Source organism: Microcaecilia unicolor, chromosome 3, assembly GCF_901765095.1.
Source record: "Microcaecilia unicolor chromosome 3, aMicUni1.1, whole genome shotgun sequence".
NCBI classification, from domain to species: Eukaryota; Metazoa; Chordata; class Amphibia; order Gymnophiona; family Siphonopidae; genus Microcaecilia; species Microcaecilia unicolor.
In genome coordinates, this window is record NC_044033.1 from 494,746,667 (window position 1) to 494,760,007 (window position 13,341).

Below are 13,341 nucleotides of genomic sequence, written 5' to 3' on the forward strand. Positions count from 1 at the left end.
TTAGGCGATCTGGCCATTGGTTCTGTTAAAGGGTGTTTGCCTTGTATGTTTCTCAGTAGGTGACCGTAGTCTGAGTTGGTCATCCTTTCTAAAATACCCTTCCATGTTGCTATTTAAAGGGACAGAGTCGACATGAATTTAGCTGAGGGAAGTCTTACCTCCCCATTCAGCTACATTTTGTGAAGAAGTTAATAAACATACAACATTAGCAAAATCCGTCCCTTCATCTCTGAGCACTCTACCAGTACCCTTATCCACACTCTTATCACCTCTCGTCTTGATTATTGTAACCTACTACTCACCGGCCTCCCTCTTAGCCATCTCTCTCCTCTTCAATCAATCCAAAACTCTGCTGCACAACTCATTTTCCGCCAAAGTCGCTATGCCCACATTAGCCCTCTCCTTAAGTCACTTCACTGGCTCCCCATCCGTTTCCGTATTCAGTTCAAGCTTCTCCTATTGACCTATAAGTGTATTCACTCTGCTGCTCCCCAGTACCTCTCCACCCTCGTCTCTCCCTACGCCGCCCCCCTCGGGTTCTCCGTTCTGTAGATAAATCTCTCTTATCCGTCCCCTTCTTCTCTACTGCTAATTCTAGACTCCGTTCCTTTTGTCTTGCTGCACCTCACGCCTGGAATAGACTTCCAGAGCCTGTGCGTCTTGCCCCACCTTTGGCCGTTTTTAAGTCCAAACTTAAAGCCCACCTCTTTACCACTGCTTTTGACTCCTAACCCTACTCACTTGCCCTGTCCTTTATCCTCACCTATTTATTCCCTTACCCTTATTTGTTCTGTCTGTTTACTTGTCTTTCTAGATTGTAAGCTCTCTGAGCAGGGACTGTCTTTTTATGTTGGTGTACAGCGCTGTGTATGCCTTGTAGCGCTATAGAAATGTTAAATAGTAGTAGTAGTAGTAGTAATAAAGGTCAACTTGTTGATACAGAGCAGCACTTTAGAAAGGACATTTAAATCAAAATTGAGAGGTCCAGGTCGGGATGTCTCAATTTCTACAAGTATTTTAGAACAGGATCTCATGACAGAGCCTGTTCTACAATACATGTAGAAAAGGACATTTATGCATGAAGATCCATTTTACAAAAATAAATGTCTACAATATTAATAGGTGAAAACAAGCACATAAGCATTTATATTTTGCCACATAAACATTTATGTTGTGGAATAGCAACATAAATGTTTTTGTGCCTGAACATAAATGTTTATCTTAGCAATTTTAGAAACAACATTTATTTTTCCAGAAGCTGCCACAGAGTTTGTTATCCCTTGCCAGTTTGGTTTCCAGGGGTGGGGTGGGGGGGAGCAACAAGCACTGGGAGAATAAAGGGGTGACCTCTCCTAATACCTTGTAGTAGAGTGCTGCTCAAAAGAAGCATTTTTCTGAAATCTAATTATGTCCTTGGTAGCAGCTGTAAATCCTGAGGTTGAGCTTTTAGGACATGGATGTTCATTCCTCTTCTGAAATGCATATTCTTCAGTTTTACACATGTATATCCCAATTTAGACATTTATGCAAGATAAACTTTTTTAAGTACTGATCTATGCAGTTGGCAAATGTGATCTGAAGGGCAGCAACTTCTCTATGGAAATATACAGAAAATTATCCAAGTTCGTCTGCTTGCAAAACTCATATTTTGCTTGCTGTATGCTAGGACTTACAATGTAGACTTGTGTACCTCTCTGAGAGAGATTTTCAATGCTGAGCCACTCACCTGTATACATGCTAATGGTTCGTTTGTCCAAATAGAATAGCCCCCAACTAAATATATTCTTCCACTGTGGACGCCAACTCCAGATTCATTTTGTCCTACCAAGAAAAGTATTTTTAAGTTAAACTTTTACTGAAGTCAACAAAATTACTATAGCAAAAAAAAAAAAAAAGTCATGTCAATAAAATGTCCTTTTCCTACCCCACCTCCTCCCTACCAACCACAGCTAGCTAAAAGGTTTTTTAATAATTATTTTTACCAAAGTGGAAATACAGACGGATTCTTTATGTGGGCCTTTATGTATCTGGGCCTTAGAGAGCTTAGGGAAAGAAAAAGAGTTAGCAAGTGCTGGACAAAAAGGATTTTTTTTTCTGGGGTTTTGAAGCGTGTTGCAGTGCTGTAGTGTAACAAGTAAACTCTGGCTTGGAGTGAACAGGAAGACTGGTAGCAGAGTGTGTTTGGGCTGCTATGCAAGCCACAGCTAGATAGGAGAATTGGAGGCCCTTTCACTAAGCTGTGTAGGCACCTACGCGCACCCAACACACATCGATTTGATTTACCGCCCGGCTACCGGTTGACCCTTGCGGTAATTTCATTTTTGATGCGCGTAGCAGACGCGCACCTGAAAATATTTTTATTTTCTGGCATGCGGGCCGTAATCGGCATTTTACACACGTGTAGACCATTACCGCCTGGTTACCGCGTGAGACCTTACTGCTTCGTCAACGGCTGGTGGTAATGAAACGTAGACATTTTCATTTTGCCACACGTCCATTTTCGTCAAAAATTTTAAAAAGCCATTTTTACAGGTGCTCTGAAAAAACAATTCTGTGCATGCCCAAAACATGCGTCTACACTACCGCAGGCCATTTTTCAGCGCACTTTTGTAAAAAAGACCCCTTGATAAGGTAGAAGAAAAGAAAAAAAGTTAAAAGTGTGAGAGCAAGTAACCCTAGAAGCAGTTCCCTGTTTGAAGAGCAGTGGAAGAGTGTTGTGCTTTAGAGTGAGATACAAATGGCAGAGTTCTGATAAGATAAGATAAGAGAGAAACTTCACTGGCTCCAATTAAGGACGCATCACGTTCAAGGTCTGCACGATTGTTCACAAAATCATCCATGCAGACGCCCCAATCTATATGCTAAACCTCGTGGACCTCCCTCCCAGAAATGCCAAAAGATCATCCCGCAAATTTCTGATCTACACTACCCCAGCTGCAAAGGACTAAAATACAAGATGATGCATGCAACTACCTTCTCCTACATGAGCACGCAGCTGTGTAATGCACTACCTACCAACCTGAAAACCATTGACGAAATAACCAACTTTCGTAAATCTCTGAAGACACATCTCTTCAACAAGCCTACAAAGAGAACCCATAATCCTACCAAATCACCTCGCCAACCACTCGGTTATGAAAGTCTATTTCTATAACTACCCACCTAAATCTTCTCTTCTTTCGCTTATTTAATATTTCTACATCACTATTGTATCTGACATCCTGGAATGACAAAGCCATAACAGGACTCTGTAAGCCACATTGAGCCTGCAAATAGGTGGGAAAATGTGGGATACAAATGCAATAAATAAATAAAATAAATAAATAAGCCAGAAGCTTGACTGAGCTGCAGTTTGCACCTGGCTAAGAGTAAGCACAGTGTGTGGAAAAACAAACAGTAGGTTGAGTGAGAGAAAGTGATTACCAAGCTGGGGAGCTTACCTAATCAGGCACAGAGTGTACATCTTAATATAATGACAGAGAAGCTGGTTCTGGAGCAAGGAAGCCATGGAAAGTAAAACCAAGAATAGCTGCTGGTGTTGGAGCAGCTGGGGAAAGCCGGTCCAGACTATACAATGGAGCTGGAACCGGTGCTGCTAATTGCTATTATTAAGAAGCTGGCTCTGGAAATTGCAGAGCAGAGGAGCAGGAGATTCTAAGCTGTGCACATATTAAAGTATTGAAAGCTGAAACTGGTTCAGTTCATGAATCTGGTTTGGACCGGGAGTTACAGGCCAGAGCTGGAGCTGTTTCCATCAGCTCTTAGAGTCAGTGCACACTAGAGAGTGCATGATTCTCCAAGTAATGGAAAAGTCAGCTGCAACCAGGTCTGCAGGAAAATCTGAGTGGAACAAGTTGTGCAAAAAGCAGTCTACCTGTATCCAAAGGGGATAGCCAGTTGTTTTTTGCATGTCCTGACAGGAGACCTTTTTAGGCACCTGAAAAAGGTAGAAAGAAGCAAGAAACTTCAGAATGTGAGTTTGGTATCAGGCATGGCAGGCAATTTTGGAAGTCCTGTAGCAGTGCCCTGAGAAAGAGAGAAGCAAAGCTAAAAACAGAGCCACAAAACAATCACAAAGGGTGACTGGCAGAAAGCCTAATGGGTAGGCAAGAAGGCACCAGGAGGAAGAAAGGTGAAGGAGTCTCCGAGAGGGAGCAGGTTAAGTGACCTGCCAAAAGTCAAAGAGCTTCTGGATGTTAAGTGCCTTGACAAGCGCAGGAAGCCAGAACTAAGACAAGCAGCTAAGCAGCAAGTGGAAGCGATGCCTGGGTAACGTGTGTTGCAACCGAAGTCCAGAAGCCCCAAGGAAGAAAAGGGGACAGGTCAGGGGCCATAGGTAGAGCTTAAGTGCTTGTCTCAGATGCAGCCCAAGAGGTGGAAGGAAGTCAACCACTGTAGCCCAGAGATGATGGGATACCTGGAGAGTTTGTCTGCCAGAGAAGGGCGATGAAAATGATAAAGGGGATGGGACGACTTCTCTATGAGGAAAGGCTGAAGCGTCTAGGCTCTTCAGCTTGGAGAAAAGACGGCTGAGGGGAGATATGATAGAGGTCTATAAAATAATGAGTGGAGTGGAACGGGTAGATGTGAATCGTTTGTTTACTCTTTCCAAAAATACTAGGACCAGGGGGCATGCGATGAAGCTACAAATTAGTAAATTTAAAACTAATAGGAGAACATAATTCTCCACTCAACGTGTAATTAAACTCTGGAATTCGTTGCCAGAGAATGTGGTAAAGGCAGTTAGCAGGGTTTAAAAAAAGGTCTGGACAGCTTCCTAAAGGAAAAGTCCATAGACCATTTAAATTGACTTGGGGGAAAATCCACTGTTATTTCTGGGATAAGCAGCATAAATGTATTGAACTTTTTTAGGATCTTGCCAGGTATTTGTGACTACTACTACTTATCATTCTATAGCGGTACCAGGACGTACGCAGCACTTCACACTTGAAACATGGAGAGACAGTCCCTGCTTGATAGAGCTTACAATCTAATTATGACAGACAGGACAAGTGAGGATAAGGGTTAGGACAGACAGGACTGTCCCCTATCCCTTATCAGGGATAGGGGACAGTTGAAGAGTTAGGTTTAGGAGTTAAAAGCAGCATTTGTGACCTGGATTGGCCACTGTTGGAAACAGAATGCTGGGCTTGATGGACCTTTGGTCTGTCCCAGTGTGCCAATACGTACATGGTAGAAGTTCAGGACCCACCTCAAGATCTAGCTAATGAGGTGGAGATGATGACAGCTGAATTAGAATGCTGGAAAAGCTGCAACAAGCCACTGTGTATGAGGGTCTGCTACTTCCTATTCACGCCAATGATAACTGGCAGAAGTTAAGGACCAGTTGCAAAGTCAAGGTGAAAGAATGAAAAAGTATGAAGCTATGTTGCAGTGCCTGGAATGGAGAAGATAGAGCTCAGGAGAGCCCTTGAACAAAAGACAGAGGAGGCTGACCAGCTGCAGGAGCAGGTAATCATTGGGAAGTCCTCCATTGAGAAGCAGGAAGAGGGAATACTTGCTGAGTTGATAGAGGCAAGAGAGCATTCACGGATTGCAGCGAGGCAATGGGAGAGTGACTCGGCTGAGTTTAGTCAGTGACCAGCTCAAGCAGCAAAATCTCTTCATTGAGCTGCAGACGGAAAAGGGACAGATCAAAGGAAGCAACTAGGCAGTCAATGAAAAGAAAGAAGATTGTGAAAGAAAGATACGAGAATTGATTCTGAGACTACAATGCCAAACCAAAGAGATGGTTCAAGTCTCTGAGCAAGTAACTTGGTGCATAAATGCCATTATAGAATTAGCGTTCAGCATCAGCACATCAAATTGGACATGACCAGTTATAGGACTGCCCTCTAAGAATACAAAATATGCCATAGTGGGTCACTCCAAAAGGATAATCAAGCCAAGCATCCTGTCTCTGACAGTGGTCAATCTAGTTAACTAGGAAATACCATCACTTCTCAAAGAATGAATCCATATGTTATAGCTCTCTCCAGGGATAAGCCGTAACTGTTCCAAGATCTACTTGGTTACTATACAGGGCTTTTTTGAGGGGGTACTTGGGGGTACTGAGTACCGGCACCTTTCCATTGTGTGCTGAAATTGGCCCAAGGTCCCCAGTTTTAATGAAGGAGCTCAGGCTCTACACACCAATTGTGCCTTGTCATAGATTCTGTGACTGGTTGCAGGGGGCCTGGTTATTGTGGGGTGAGTCCCTCAGCATAACCTCATCCCTGAAGGGTGGCCTAGCATTTGAGTACCGGCACCTTTTTTGCTAGAAGAAACAAACTGACTGTTCATAACACTGGTAACTGCCTGTTGTTACCATGTAGTATCACATTTGGCATACCAAACCCACACTAATTAACCCAACTTTGATTTAAATCAAGCGGGAGGTGGTGGAGATGAAACGGTAGCGGATTCAAGCATGCGTGGGATAAACATAAAGGATCCTGTGCAGAAGGAATGGATCCTCAGAAGCTTAGCCGAGATTGGGAGGCGGGGCTGGTGTTTGGGTGGTGGGGCTAGTTCTGGGCAAGACTTCTACGGTCTGTGTCCTGAAAATGGCAGATACAAATCAAGGTAGGTATACACAAGAAGTAGCACATATGAGTTTATCTTGTTGGGCAGACTAGATGGACCGTGCAGGTCTTTTTCTGCCGTCATCTACTATGTTACTATTATGTAAAGTCTTTCCTAGGACTATACTATACTATACTATACCAACTATTCTACACTTACATATTATCAACAAGTAAGAGAGAGGGAGGAGGATGAAGAATTTCCCAACTTTATCCTAATGTAAAATTAAGAGCATCAGACTGAGATATGACAAAGTTAAGGAACCTGGCCCATTCATCACCAACAGAAATCCTGGAACTGACCTACAACTGTTACCATACCATATCTGCCATATGCTTCCACTGATCTTGTCCAACACATAGTAGCTTCATTTTCGATTTACACTTTACACAGAGACAGACACTTGCCTGTTAGCAGGTTGAAAGTGCACCTGGTCCACTGATCCATGTCAATATCATAGGAGTCTATGTGCCGTACCAGAATCCGATCGTTATTGTAATCCAAATCATTCCCCCCTAAAACATAAAGCTTTCTTTGGACAGCTGCCATGGCATGGTACAACTCTCCGCTGTAGCATAGGGCTGCGACTTATCCACTTATTCTAGGCACACAAAAGGAAGAATCAAGAAGATATTGGTAATGCTTGACATTAAGAGCAGTAATGATATGCACAATCACTATTTCCTTTTTCCTCATGGAGAATAATACACAGAAAGTGATTTTCTGAGCATGCCTGAAGAACTGCTCTGGCGATTAGGTGACTCTCAGGTCCTCCAATGTAACAGAGAGCTCAGCAGTATTATCTTCTCTATATCAGCTCACATTTTACTTTGCTTTAAAATAAAGAAAATGAAGGAAGGGAAATATAAACATAGCCTTATTCCAAGACAGAAAGTTTGCATTGTATATTAGTATATCTGGTCATAATAACTATCATAATCACACAGGACTGACAATAAAGGAAAGATCATTGGTTTACTGGCATTCTTCTTTAATCATTTCACTGTTATCTACAGCACAAAATTATGTTAACGGCAATGCAGTGTTAATGTATATTAAATGCTTGTGTTGTCTATTGGAAGCAGTGACATGTTGTTGCAAAATCTATGCTAATGAGGTAATGAAATGAAAAAGTACAGTAAGCAATATAGCTCATTATATATTAGCTCATAGAAAATTAGGTGTGTTAAAATATGCAAATGCAATAGAATACAGCTGCATTATCACAAAAGTCTTAACAACACCTCAAAGAAATGTTTGCGTCACTATCGGCCCCATTTTAGACGGGTTGTGGAAGTGGGAATTGAGATGTGAAGTCAGTGCGTCTCAAGTTTCACCCGCATTTTAGAACAGAATCTGCTGATGTAACAGTCTGTTCTAAAATACAGGAGAAATGGATATGTATGCGCAGGGTGCATACAGCATACACATCCAGTTTAGAAAAATAAAGGTGTTTTGGTACTGACAGTTTCAGAGTCAGCCTATAGGTTATCTTGTACAATGGCAACATAACCAGTCAATCTTAAAAACATAACCAGGTCTTATCCCGATGCTGTGACCGTGGCCAGTTTCCTTTACTAGTTTGGCATGGGGGTGGGGGGGGGGGGGGGGGGGGGGTAGAATAATCCCCCTAATACCTCCAGTGGAGTGTTTGGTAGCAGGTGTAACTCCCAATGTCGATCTTGTAGGACATAGATGTTTTGTCACCTTCTGAAATGGGGAATAAATGTTTGTGAACTTGCCGTGCCCTCGTCCTGCTCAAAACATGACCAAACCATGTCCCCGTGCCATTTGATAGGCACATATCCTAAATTTGTAAAATAGGGACTTAGACTTTTATGCAAGATAAACATTTATGTTCTGGATTATGCACATATCAATTGTAAATAGGGCTTGTAAAACAAGTGCCTCATTTGGATCTCATTTACATCATTCATTAAAATGCACGTAAAATACTTGACAGGAACTACTGCAGGTCGATATTCAAAGCATTTAACTGGCAGAAATGGTTCCTGGTTGTTTGAATCACCTGTTCGGAGCTAACCAGTTCATACCGCTGAAAATGACCAAATAGCCTAATGCAAAACTGACTGTTCCGGGGGCAGAGTCAGCACTTGGACAGTTATGTGCTGACTATTTAGCACTTAACTGGCCAAGGTCACTGCATAAATAGGACCACATAAAAGTCCATCCTATCTTTATGCAGTGCCCCATAACTGGTAAAGTGCTGAATATCACACTCAACTGGTTATGGCGTAACAAGCTCCACAAACCCAGAAATTAAATGCTGGAGCCCGGACATGGCCCGGTATTGAATTTCTGGGAATGTCGCCAGCAGTGGTCAGCAAAATGCTAGGCGCTGTTGGTTGAATATCGACCCCTCCATTTATGTGCATTAACAGCAAATATTATTGAGTACATCAGCCCCTCAGTTTGGGTGCCCTTGCAGGTTATAACCAGTGAATCCAAATGCATGCAAACTGACTACCATTAGCATTCGTCTTGGATATGACAAAACATAAGGACATGCTAGAAAAAAATGGCCAAACTGTCTAAAGTACAAGTAGCAGACAGGAAACAGGTATAGTTAGAGCATCTTGAAGTCAGACCCGGAGTACACTTTAGCAAGTCATGATAGATTCGCATGGAAATGGCAGCAATGCATTCAAATCTAACTCATACATAAGCGTGCTAGATAGTCTGGTATTAGATTAGAGGGAAAGAGGCAGGTTATGTCACTGAATACCTGGAAGAGGAGGTGCTGCCTGCTCAGTTCCTGGCCATAGCCAGATGTATGGTGTACGATAAAACTGATGTTTGGTCCATCACAAAACCACCATCCAGCAGTGTCTTTTAAACTGCAATCACTGCTTTAAGAGACTGTGGGAAAGAGGCAGTTTGTGTCAGCTGAACTCCTGCAGGAGTTCCTGCCTTCTCAGGCCCAGATGCATTAAAGACATTGGTAATTCCCGTTCCCTACCGATTCCATAGCGAATCGGTAGGGAACGGGAATGCATCAACGATAGGGAATGCAAATGAGCTACTCGTTGTAGCTCACTTGCATTCTCTAGTCCTTCGGTACCTGAGTCGGAGAATCGGGACGTCCCTTTAGATTAGGCTCCTCTTCCTGGTCTCTTCAGCCAATCAAAGCGGACTTAGCTGGCTGTTGTCAGCGAAACGCGCTCTGATTGGCTGAAGAGACCAGGAAGAGGAGCTTAATCTAAAGGGACGTCCCGATTCTCCGGCAACCAGGAAAATAGAAAAAATTTCGCTGTGGAGGGGTAAGTGGCGCGGCGAAGACTAAATAGAAGGGGGAAAAAACACGAGCGCCGGCAGAGCAAAAAAAAAAAATGCGAAAAAAAAGACGTCTCTCAGAAGCGCAGGGAGAGTACGTCCTTAAAGGACGCCCCTCACATGCGCTCCCTGCTTTTTTTTTTTCTTTTTTACCTTTTTTGGGGGCCCTTTTCCTTTCCGATTCCCTCACAGGAGCCCTAACAAGAGGTCAGACATCTCGTTAGGGTTCCTACGGTAAGGGAATTGGGAAAACGGTAGTGCAGCTCATTATAATAGCTTTTCAATCATTTGCATTCCGTTTTTGTTGCCTGCTACCGTGGCAGGGAAAATGCCCTTAGTGCATGCCCGGGGTGCACTACTTGCGTTTTAAACTGGCTGGAACCAGTTTAAAACGCAAGTTGTGGGCTCGTTAGGTTTTGTGCATCTGGAGTTCCTGGACATCTGTTGTAAGGGTAAGTTGGTGTTTGGGTCTGTCAAAAGACCACATGACCAGCAGGTTCTTTAAACCCCGAGCACTGCTGTAACAGACTATGGAAGAGAGGCTGTTTGTGTCACCTGAATACCTGGAAGAGGTCTTGTCGGCTGAAGCCAGCTGTCTGGTGTAAGGGCAAGTTGGTATTGGGCCCATCAGAAGTCCGCAAAACAGAAGAAGCAAACAACCCTCACAAAACTCTCAAGAAGCCAACAGAGAAGTGAGAGGAACACAAAACAGAATGCTGCTCCCCAGTATCTCTCCACACTCGTCCTTCCCTACACCCCTTCCCGTGCACTCCGCTCCATGGATAAATCCTTCTTATCTGTTCCCTTCTCCGCTACTTGCCAACTCCAGACTTCGCGCCTTCTGTCTCGCTGCACCCTACGCCTGGAATAAACTTCCTGAGCCCCTACGTCTTGCCCATCCTTGGCCACCTTTAAATCTAGACTGAAAGCCCACCTCTTTAACATTGCTTTTGACTCGTAACCACTTGTAACCACTCGCCTCCACCTACCCTCCTCTCTTCCTTCCCGTTCACATTAATTGATTTGATTTGCTTACTTTATTTTTGTCTATTAGATTGTAAGCTCTTTGAGCAGGGACTGTCTTTCTTCTATGTTTGTGCAGCGCTGCGTACGCCTTGTAGCGCTATAGAAGTGATAAATAGTAGTAGTAGTAGTCTCTTGTAACCAGAGCTAATATTGTGATGTCATAATGCCTCAGGCACCAATAAGAGCCAACCTCAGTGATGTCACAATGGCTTGATTGTCCTATACTTGGCTTACTTTTATTACATAGCTCTTTGAGCAGGGACTGTCTTTCTTCTATGTTTGTGCAGCGCTGCGTATGCCTTGTAGCGCTATAGAAATGCTAAATAGTAGTAGTAGTAGTAGCCTTGTAAAAAAAAAAACTAATCTTTTTAATGTTCCAGCAACAATAGATTCATAATAGAAACATCAGCAACAATAGGGTCACAATATAAAAAGTCAGCAACAAAAGATGGTGGCATAAAGGATAAGCTGACAGCCTATATGCTGAAACATCTACTGATGTTTCCTTTGTTTTGAATAATTATTCTTTGACGTTTACAACTTGACCTGGGTGACATAACTATTTGAACTCCTGATGCAGGCACCTTGCTGAAACATAGTCATGATGAGTCTTATCCTTTATGCCACCATCTTTTGTTAATTACTTTTTATATTGTGAACCTATTGTTGCTGGAACATTAAAAGTTGTTTTCTTTTTTTTTTTTTTACATAAGGCTCACTCTTGTACCATCCCATTTTGGGTTCATCAGAACAGCGGGTGACCAGTAGGCCCTTTAAAATGGCATAGTTACAGGGGCATGCCCAGAGGGAATTATTTTGCCCTTTTGGAGCCTCTTCGAAGCACATTGGAGCTTGGTTGACTTATTTGATGGGTGTATATATTGGAGTTTGATAAAGATGTTGAATCGTGTGTATAGGAGGACACTGAGGAGGTAATTCAAAGAAGAACGACCAAAATGATAAAGGGGATGGAAATCCTCTCATATGAGGAAAGGCTAAAGAGTTTATGGCTATTCAGCTTCAAAAAGAGACGGATGAGGGAAGATACGATTGACTTCTACAAAATCCTGACTGGTGTAGAATGAGTAGAAGTGAATCGATTTTTTACTCTTTCAAAAAGTACAAAGACTAGGGGACGGACACTCAATGAAGTTTTATGGAAATACTTTTAAAACAAATAGGAGGAAATATTTTTTCACTCAATGAATAGTTAAGCTCGGGAACTCATTGCTGGAGGATGTGTTAATAGTAGTTAGTGTATCTGGATTTAAAATAGGTTTGGACAAATTACTGGAGGAAAAGTCCATAGTCTGCTATTGAGATAGATATGGGGAAGCCACTGCTTACCCTAGGATTGGTAGCATAGAATGTTCCTACTATTTGGGTTTCTGCCAGGTACTTGTGACGTGGATTGGCCACTGTTAGAAACAAGATACTGGGATAGATGGATCATTGATCTAACCCAGTATGGCTCTTCTTAAGATGCTATGGGAAAAAGGAAGAAAAAAATTGTCTCCCAGAGTGCAGTGTGTTAAATGACTGGGCCAGTAAATCAACATGTGATAATGCTTTCTAGGAAAGAGCAAGGTTAGGGGTTCTTCCTATGAACTGGATGATTTTTAACCCCACTGTGCCTACCTCACATCCCTAAAATGTAATAATTGTTTCTCAGCCTGTGGTGTCTGGGGCTATTTCTTCTGTTGGTGTTGCTAGAGAGAGATTTCTTCAGTTTCTGGATATGATGCTATGCTAAAGGAACTTCCCCCCCCCCCCCCCCCCCCCCCCCCCCAGCATTAGTTGTTTCAGGTGATCTGGAGGAAGCCTTTGTAGTTCAGGATGTTTCTTTATTGGACATTTGGAAAGTTGTTTCCAGATCTGAACAGCTTTTACAAGGACAGGAAAACAAATATATAATTTCTCTAAAAAGGTAGTACTTAAGCTTGAGGGCTTGGACACTAGAGGTCCTGCTTACTCAGGCATGTTAGCATTTTTAATGCGCCTACAATTAGCGCGCATTAACCATGTAAGCGTCTATAGGGATATGTAGGTGCGTACACAGTTAATGCGCGTACATGATTAACCCATGTTAAAGACGCTAACGCGACTATAACGCTGCTTAGTAAACAGGACCCTAAGAGATAAATGTATTTATTTCATTTATTGGGATTTATTAACTGCCCTTATGAAGAGATTCAAGAAAAGATGCCTTAAGTTAGGCACCAAACATTTGGACACTAAGCACCTACGCGGAACTGTCGTTATAGAATACTAGTGAAAGTCTGCATTTACACGACTAACTGTAGGCAGGCACATAACTGCACGCATTCTATAACATGCCAAGGCTGTGTTTGTATACAAAGAAATAATAGGAAATGGACAGTGTTTGTTGCCTTGAGTGAAATAAAGGCATATCAGGAAATGGAGATTGCTAACACC

The 13,341-nt window shown here is 42.6% G+C and overlaps 1 protein-coding gene across 1 annotated transcript in view; it reads right to left on the bottom strand.

Annotated features, from left to right (window-relative positions):
* The window catches only part of KLHL32 (kelch like family member 32), a 186,786-nt gene that overhangs the window by 3,443 nt on the left and 170,002 nt on the right, over positions 1-13,341 (bottom strand). The window contains 3 exon segments of the mRNA XM_030195636.1: positions 1,727-1,821; positions 6,993-7,143; positions 7,145-7,186. Of these exon segments, the coding sequence (XP_030051496.1) occupies positions 1,727-1,821; positions 6,993-7,143; positions 7,145-7,186 (288 nt within the window).